Below are 9,856 nucleotides of genomic sequence, written 5' to 3'. Positions count from 1 at the left end.
TAAAAGGATTTGCAATATTTTTTTTTTTTTTTGGATTTATTTTATTCTCTGTAAAAAAATGTCTGATCTATTTTTCGGGTGTCGCTCGCTCGGTAACATAGTGGGCTACACTGGTCTTTGTATTTCAGATTTGGGCCGATTTTTATTTCGTTTCTTAATTTTGATACTATTTTTTACTAATAAACATCTACATTTTGATAATTACTGATTAGACATCTACAGAATTCAAAGTTCACCAACGATGCAATTAAATACTAGTAACAATATTGACGACTTTTATGTGGCGAAATAACCTTTATCATTTCTAATTTGTCTAAGCTATCACACAAAGTTACTAATATTCATCTGCATCGAATGGAGAATTACCTCTATGAAGATTCCCTTAAATTGATTAAAATATGGAAACAACTTCGATTCAACCGCATTGGGGCCTTTAGCAGGTATAAAATGAAGACAGAAATTTAGGCCAACAAGAGTTTGTGCACCCCGCAGAAATATAAGAGAACTTTTCATTTTTACAGATTTATCTTTGATTATTGGGCTTTATTCAACTCACAGCCTAATTTATCTTAAATTATTGGCCTTTGTTCTAATCACAGCCTAATTTATCTTTAATTATTGGGCTTTATTCCATATGCAAAAAATTATCATGTCCATTTTGGCCTAATAAATAATCATAAGAAATTTAAGTTCATTAATTACAAGGGTATGTTTGGTACAATAGAATTGAGGGTCTAGATTTAAAATTAGAGTCTTCAATATTAAATTCATTATTTAAAATTAGATTCAACATTAGTGTAGAATTGAGGGTGTAGATTTAAAATTAGAGTCTTCGATATTAAATTCACTATTTTAAATTAGATTCAATATTAGTGTAGAATTGAGGGTGTAGATTTAAAATTAGAGTCTTCAATATTAAACTCACTATTTAAAATTAGATTCAAAATTAGAGTACATCATCCGCCACCGAAAAATAATCATACTTTTTCATTTTGGTAGTACATCGCTAATGCTAAAGTAGTAGGTATTTATTTTTTTTTATTATAATTTTTTTTTCTAATGAGGTGATCAGTCATGTTTTCTAGTAAGTGCAAATGAAGACATCATTTCTCAATCCTATATTGGTCATTATAATTTCATAAGATGAATCAGGCGCGATTCCTGAATAGACATATGATAAACTATCCCTATTCCCTCCCATTTAATTCTCATAATCGGAATTAACTTTTTTTTACCAAATTTGTAGATTATATAGTAATCCCTCCGTCCTCAACGAATATGTATTTTAGGTTAGGCACGTGTTAAGTAAAGTATTATTAGTGGAGAATGAGTCACACTTCATTGGAGATAAATGAATTTTCAAAATTAGAAAATGCATATTTTTGTGGTACGGACCAAAAAGGAAATAGTGCATATTCTTATGTGACGGGGAGAGTATATAACTATTATTTTTTATTTTGACTAATAATAATAAAATAACTCTTTTCAGTTATCACATTATCACGCTGTTCATTCCATATATAGATTCCAACCACCTGAATTTATGTCGATTCAACTCCGTTTCCATCTAAGTTCGTTTATCTGTATCAGCCATTAAGCATTTTCCATTATTATATGCATACACAATGGAAACACTTCAAAAATAACTCAATTTAAAGTTATAACATACATATAACGTGGCACATATAATGCAAATACTCTCTCAATTTTGCATCACACATATATATTTTGCATCGTAATCATATATTGTCTATAATGCAAAATATATATAGACTGGTTGCATTATATATAGTTTTTGTTGCATTCTTTAAGTAAATGTCTATAATGCAACATAAGCTGTCTATAATGCAAAACAAACAGTTTATATTGCAACTTGCGTAAATCTATTATAGTGTCCATTAATATTTATTTGCATTATATTATTGTTATTTTGCATCATACATGTTATATGATAGTACGTGGTTGGAAGTATGTTATTGTTGGGGTACAAACCCATCCCACATCGGATGAGTGAGGGAAGTTGGAAGGTGTATATAATTCCTGTCCAACCCTAATTAGTTTGAGGCCTTTTGGGAGTGACCCAAAAACAAATCTGTGCGGGCTTGACCCAAAGCGGACAATATCAAATTAATGTTGCAGTCGACGATCCTAACAAGTGGTATCAGAGCCCAGGTGGCTATGGGTTGTGCCTGGATGAGCCCCGGTTAGGGTCGGGCCCTGAAAGACTCGGGTTAGAGTCGGGCCAAGGATGACCCAGGGGCCAGGGCTGGAACGACTCATGTTCGTGTCGACTGCGTTCCCGATGTGGTCTCGGTTTGAGGGGAGGTTTGTTGGGGTACAAACCCATCCCACATCGGATGAGTGAGGGAAGTTGGAAGGTGTATATAATTCCTGTTCAACCCTAATTAGTTTGAGGCCTTTTGGGAGTGACCCAAAAATAAATCCGTGCGGGCTTGACCCAAAGCGGACAATATCAAACTAATGTTGTCGTCGACGATCCTAACCGTTATGACTTATGACTCTAATAGGCATATTATGAAAGAGAGAAGAAAATAAATGTAAATGTGGCAAATATCAAATTGGATTTGCCCAATCGCCACCTACTACATACTTGATTGACACGGTCAAATGGATTGTTGTTTATTTATGAGGGTGTCATATAATTTTGGAGTATAATCTACCAAAGTAGGTGTACTAGGTAAAGTTGGTCAAGTCGATTAAATATTATTCAAACAGTTATTTTATTAAAAATAACATTATTTTCGGTTTTCCTCTTTTGGTAGGTTTCAAATATAGTTTGAAGACCATCTCCAAAGCAAAGTAATTCAATATATTATTATGAAGCAATTAACCGTAAATACAAATGATTACTAAAAAGATAACTTTAAACTAGAAATAACAATAATTCAGATTTACGAAAATTAACTAACCCCAAGCTATTAGAATTTAGAAATGATTACTAAGAGACAAAAACAAAAGGTTACAAGTTGAAATCAGGTTAGAAATAAATTAACAAAATAAATGTAAAACAAATTGCATGGAGTTGGTAGCTGGCAGTAAAAAATTAATGAAATTAAAATTAAAATAAGTATTAAGATTGGCGTTAACTATAAATACGACGAACTTCCTATATTCAACACGACAAAAAAAAAAGAAAAAAAAAAAAGAACTCATGGCGCCGGCTGCGAGGAGCGAGCCAATTACAGCGTGCCATGCGGTGGCCGTGCCATATCCCGGCAGGGGCCACGTCAACCCCATGATGAATCTGTGCAAACTGCTGGCGAGTTTGAAGCCAGATCTCCTCATCACCGTCGTCCTGACGGAGGAGTGGCTCGGCTTGATCGGCGCGGAGGAGAAGCCGCCGGGTATCCGCTTTGCCTCCATCCCCAACGTCCTCCCCTCGGAGCGTGAGCGCGCCGCCGACATGCCTAGCTTCGTCGGAGCCACACAGACTAAGATGGGCGAGCCGTTCGAGCAGCTGATGGCCCGGCTCGCGGAGCCGATCCATTTCATAATCGCGGACACGTTTCTGTTCTGGGCGATTGAGTTCGGAAACCGGAGGAATATTCCGGTGGCGTCTCTCTGGCCGATGCCGGCTTCCGTGTTCTCGCTGTTTTACCATCTAGACCTCCTCGAGCGGAATGGCGATCACCCCTTTGACGTTTCAGGTTAGCACGCCCTTTTTAGTACTTCAAGTGACTTTAGATTTGTTAGACAAAATTGAGTTTTGAAATTATTTTAGTTGAAAGGATGACTATAACTAATTATCACGTACTCATGAACCAAACACACTACATATTTAATCTCGAGATATAATCTTGCAATTCGAATAGTCATTGTGAATATTGATCACTACTGTTTGTTAATATTGGATTACTATTTTTAGAAAGGGGAGAGGAACGAATAGGTTACATCGAAGGAATTGAGTCCATCCGGCTGATCGACATTCCATCAATCGCCTACATGAAAGACCAACGCCTTATCAATCTAGTCCGTCGAATATTCCACAACTTAACCAAGGCTCAATACCTATTAATCTCTTCAATCTACGAGCTGGAATCCCAAGTATTGGAAGCCCTAAACCAGGAATTCTCATTTCCTATATACACTTTTGGCCCTGCTATACCTTATCTCAATCTCGAAAAGGTCACAGCTCTCTCAACCAATAAAAGCGATGACGATCAGCTCTATTTTGATTGGCTGAACTCTCAGCCGCCGAGTTCGGTTCTGTACGTCTCGTTGGGGAGCTTTCTGTCTGTCTCGGCTGAGCAGATGGATGATATTGCCGATGGATTACGGGCAAGTGGGGTGAGCTTCTTGTGGGTGGCTCGAGGGGAGGCGAAACAGTTGCAGCAACGTTGCGGGGAGGCTGCGGGGAGAGTCGTGCCGTGGTGCGACCAGCTTAGAGTGTTGTGTCATCCTAGTATCGGGGGATTCTGGACGCACGGTGGATGGAACTCGACTGTGGAATGTCTGTTCGGTGGGAAGCCTATGATCTGCTTTCCGATAATCCTGGATCAAACTACAATCCGGAAACATGTGGTTGAGGATTGGAAGATCGGAGTGGATTCGAAAAAGGATTTGGCGCCCGGGGAAATACTGAGGAGCGGGAAAATAACTGAGATTGTGAAGAAATTCATGGATGCAGATAGCAGTGAGAGAAGGGAGATGGTGGGAAGAGCCAGAGAGTTTCGAGAGATAATTCGACAAGCGGTTTCGGAGGGAGGTTCTTCTTTCACCAACCTCGCTTCTTTACTTGATCACATTCAGCTGGCTGCTTCTGATTCTTAATGTTGAACTACCGTCTTATTTCAGTGTGTCTTGCCTTGCGTCAATCGTTTGTGTTATTTTATTTTATTTGTATTGGAAGTGTAACATTAGAATTTGTATTTGTCATTTTATTTTACTTGAATTAGAAGTATGATATTAGAATTGGAACCATCGATGGAATATAATTTATTATATAGTATAAATTTACTCAAATATAAATTGTCTCAATTTATTCGGAACCATTCGTTTATTACAAGCACATATTAGACCATCCACTACGCGTCCCGCGCCGGGCTCGCGTCTCGTTCCGGAGGGACAGGTCCTCCGCGGGACGCGTTGCAGCGACCATCCCGTCCCTAGCCCGCGCCCGTCTCGTCCCGTAGCCCGTCTCGTCGAGACACGGGACGCGCTGTCCCGCCACGCGCCAACGACACGTGTCTCGTCCCCATGCGTGCGTGACGCCCACTCGCTGGCCAGCGAGTGGGCGTCGTCACTGATGACGCAATAATTCATTTTTTTAAAAAATTTGACTTTTAATAAAAAAAAATTTCAAACGGTAATATTACCGTTAAATTTTTATTTTCGTTTTTTTAATTTTTTTTATATATTTTACTCTATAAATAATCCTATTTCATACTCATTTCAAACACAAACACACATCTATTCCTCTCAAATCCTCTCTATCACTCCAATTTCCATCTTCAATCAACTCAAACAAATGGATCCTTTTGAGCAAATGCGTCAATTAATGGAACAATCACTCGAAGAAGATCGACGACGAGAGGCGGAGGAAGCCGCGCCACCCCCACGACGCTCCCGGAAGTACATCAATCGGAACCGGGAGGAAGCCGCCGCACGGTTAGTACGCGACTACTTCTGCGATAACCCGATTTGGGGAGATACCTACTTCCGTCGCCGTTTTCGCATGCGGAAACCGCTATTTCTCCACATAGCGAATACTTTGGCGGCCAGGGAAGAGTTCTTCCGAGAAGGGTTCGACGCGGTCGGCCGTCCCAGCCACACGACGCTGCAGAAATTGGTTCGACCCCGAATCCCCCGGAAGCTCAACCGCAAGTAGTCCGCCGCGAAGTGGAGCGCATCCGTCTATACAAGAAAGATTGTCTATTCGGGCAAGGACACGCGACTCTAGCGCCCACACCCAACTCCAAGAGGATCTAATTGAGCACATTTAGGAAAACTTTGGCGGAGCAGATTAAATTATGTCATTTTTATTTTTTTAGAATTTTAATTATGTCTTCGTTTTTTTTAATTTTAAGTTGTAATGTTGTTTTAATTTTAATAAAGTGTGTTTGTTTAAATTGAATTGGGTTGAAAAAAAATTATAAATGAAATTGAATGAATAGTAATTAAGGGACGGTATAGAGACGGTTAAGGGACGGAGCGTTGCAGGTTCCGTCCCTTAGTTAAGGGATGGATGAAAAAAGGACAGTGGGGCCCTCAAATAGTGCTCAAATAGTAGTTAAGGGACGGTTTAAGAGACGGTATAGAGACAGCGTAGTGGATGGCCTTAGGTGCTCGGGGATGCCTAGCACATTCTTAGGATGCTCACAGTCACCAAATTATATTCCGAGCACTTTGGTGCTCGGAAATCGCATAATATCTACAATGGATACAATCGAGCACAAAAGTGCTCAGAATCTCTCATTTATTGCGAGCACTTAGTAGGTGCTTGGAAATTTCCTATCACGTTCGTAGGATGCTCCCCCGTATTTGCTCGCAATTGCTAAAACATATTCCTAGCACGTTGACTATGCTCAGAATGTGCTCGATAAGTGCACAATTATTTTATCATGAATTTGCTCGATACGTGCACAATTATTTTATCAGTCCGACTATTGTTGTTCATAGTGGTGCTTGGAATCTTTGCAAAGTAAACCGTGGTTTTTTAGAGACTATTATTGTTTTCTAACTTTTGTTTCATTTTATCAACTTACTTTATTTATGCACCCAACAATGAGATGAAACACAAACAAAACAGAGCCACCCGGATGTGTGGTACATATACCACCCATATTTAATTATAACTACAATAATTAAACTAATTACACAATCTTAACTGATCCAAGATTAATAAACATAAGCCAAAACACAACCTTAAACCTTAAGTCCGTGTACTTTGATTGTTTTTTTCACTAGGTCCTTATACAATTTTTTCGTTTTAGTAAGTTCTTGTACTTTTATATTCAATATATTTCAATCCTTATTTAACGGAACCGTTAACTTTTCCGTTATAAAATAACACATCATATGTTAATTATTTAATTATATTCCATCTAATATACTAGTTGGAAAATATGAACATAACATAAATAAAATAAAATAAAAAGATAAAAATAAAAATAAAAATAAAAAAATTAAAGATTTCCAAATCGTTGAAATAAATTTGTTGTTTGATTATTTGAAGTTCGAATATTAATTTATATTTGGTTCCAATGATATATTTGGGAGCCGACGAAGCCGACGGCGCCGGTGACGAGGATGGAAAAGTCGTGGGGGCGGCGGATCTGGGCGGAGGAGCGGACGGCAGATCTTTTTTTTATGCTATGTTCATATTTTCCAACTAGGATATTAGGTAAAATATATTTAAATAATTAACATATGATGTGTTATTTTATAACGGAAAAGTTAACGGTTCCGTTAAATAAGGATTGAAATATAAATAATATAAAAGTACAAGGACTTACTAAAACGAAAAAAATTGTATAAGGACCAAGTAAAATAAACAATGAAAGTAGAAGGACTTAAGGATGTGTTTCGCCTAAACATAATTGCATTAATAACTTGGGGAGTCATCCCACAGCATTCAAACTTCCACAAAGCAGCAAGTCACATGGTCAAGTTTTTGCCATTTGAAAATTATTTGTGGGAGAAAAAGGTTATTGCATGCGTGGAAAATTAGAACAAAATGACAACTCCTGTCCCAACAAAATTTCCCAAAATTAATTAAATTAATAGGAAGACATATATAAAGTCCAACTCGCGAACGAATCACAACACGCTACTGTGCTTAATTGATTGTAGTAATTGCGTTTGCTTTTCCTTTCATCTGTCCATAGCCACGATTTAGCATTTAATATACAATTTCTTAGTTGATAATCGACAATTATAAATAAATTTAAATTTTCAACCATTATATATATATATATATATAGGGTTGTGATCCATTGAGATTTTTTAGCCTAATTGAGAATTGAGATGCATTATTAGCCACTCATTTTTATTAAATGAGTGGTCCAGAATTTACCACATGGAAAATATTTTTACATTAATTAATTGTGAAAGGGCATAATGGTAATTTCATCATACATTTTATTTAATAAATATTTTTTTATTTTTTAAAAAAAAATTAAATTTTTTTTTTCGATTTTTTATTTTTTTTTTATTTTTATTTTTTTGTCAACTACATATACAATTCATGTCAACTACACACATATAATGTCAACTACATATACAATTCATGTCAACTACACATATATAATGTCAACTACATATACGATTCATATCACCTATACACATATAATGTCAACTATAACCTGTTGAAATTTGATGCGCAGGCTATTGACATTTGATGTGCAGGGCTATTGACATTTGATGTGCAGGCTACACATCGTAGTTGACATCGCGTGAAAATTAAAAAAATTAAAAAAAATTTAAAAAATTTTTTTAAAAAATTTTAAAAAAATAAAAAAAAAATTTAAAAAAATAAAAAAATAAATTTTTTTTAGTTGTTGACATTTTAATACGAGTTGTTGACATTTGATATTCTGGCTATTGAAATGAAATGACGATAATACCCTTAGTTGATATAATCTACTTGTAGTTGACATTTCAAAATGAGTGGCTGAAAATGCATCTCAATTCTCAATTAAGCTAAAAAATCTCAACCTAACAATAAATTAACCATCCCTACAGTATTACTCTCCTTTTTTCTAGCAAATGTTTCCTTTCTTTTAAATGTTCTTTTTTCTTGTCTATAATGATGGTTGAATGTGTTATGTTTTTCTAGCAAATGTTTCCTTTCTTTTAAATGAGGGATTTTTTTGGTGGATTGTTTTTCTTATTCTTGAGCTGAAATTGTTCTTAATGGAGTTGTTGTCTTAGTTAATTCTGCTGATTTTTTTATTGGTCTTGATATTTTACCATAGGTAATCTCTCTCTATGTTTGCCTCTTGAGCTAAGATTTCCATAGCTTCTTGGTTCTTGTAAGAAACATATTGATCTATTTGAGAGAAAGAGTGAGAGAGAGTGAAAAACATCTTGATCTTATGTCAACTACGATGTCAACAACAAACGTTATTTATGTCAACTACAATGTCAACATCAAACGTTATTTATGTCAACTACCATGTCAACATCAAACATTATTTATGTAAACGATTATGTCAACAACAATATTTTACAAATAATTAATGTCAACAACAAATATTTCCATATCAACGACCTATATTATTTATGTCAACAACAACGTTTTACATATAATTCATGTCAACAACAATGTTTTACATATAATTTATGTCAACAACATTTTTCATAAAATTTATGTCAACGACCTAAATAATTCATGTCAACAACAAACGTTATTATGTCAACGAGCTATATAATTCATGTCAAGAATAAACATTTTCATGTCAACGACCTATATAATTAATGTCAACAACAACGTTTTACATATAATTAATGTCAACAGCAACATTTTACGTATAAATTATGCCAAATATCAACATTTTACATATAATTGACATTGTATATATAGTTGACATTGTTTTCGTACTCAACAACAACCATTTTCATGTCTACAACTTATATAATTTTACATATAATTAATGTCAATAGCAACATTTTACGTATAAATTATGTCAAATAACAATATTTTACATATAATTGATATTGTATATATATAGTTGACATTGTTTTCGTACTCAACAACAAACATTTTCATGTCAACAACTTATATAATTTTACATATAATTAATGTCAACAACAACATTGTATGTATAAATTATGTCAAATAACAACATTTTACATATAATTGACATTGTATATATATAGTTGACATTGTTTTCGT

The 9,856-nt window shown here is 35.4% G+C and overlaps 1 protein-coding gene across 1 annotated transcript; it reads left to right on the top strand.

The window, feature by feature from the left end:
- The first annotated feature begins 3,074 nt into the window (after positions 1–3,074).
- LOC121764311 (UDP-glycosyltransferase 87A1-like) lies at positions 3,075–4,941 on the top strand. The gene is made up of 2 exons (XM_042160354.1): positions 3,075–3,668; positions 3,887–4,941. The coding sequence occupies exons 1-2, from the start codon at positions 3,173–3,175 to the stop codon at positions 4,789–4,791; spliced, it is 1,401 nt and encodes a 466-aa protein (XP_042016288.1). The 5' UTR covers positions 3,075–3,172; the 3' UTR covers positions 4,792–4,941.
- Positions 4,942–9,856: the final 4,915 nt, after the last annotated feature.

Source organism: Salvia splendens, chromosome 2, assembly GCF_004379255.2.
Source record: "Salvia splendens isolate huo1 chromosome 2, SspV2, whole genome shotgun sequence".
Lineage (NCBI taxonomy): Eukaryota > Viridiplantae > Streptophyta > Magnoliopsida > Lamiales > Lamiaceae > Salvia > Salvia splendens.
The sequence above is the reverse complement of the archived record's forward strand: the minus strand, read 5'-3'. Positions and strand labels throughout refer to the sequence as shown.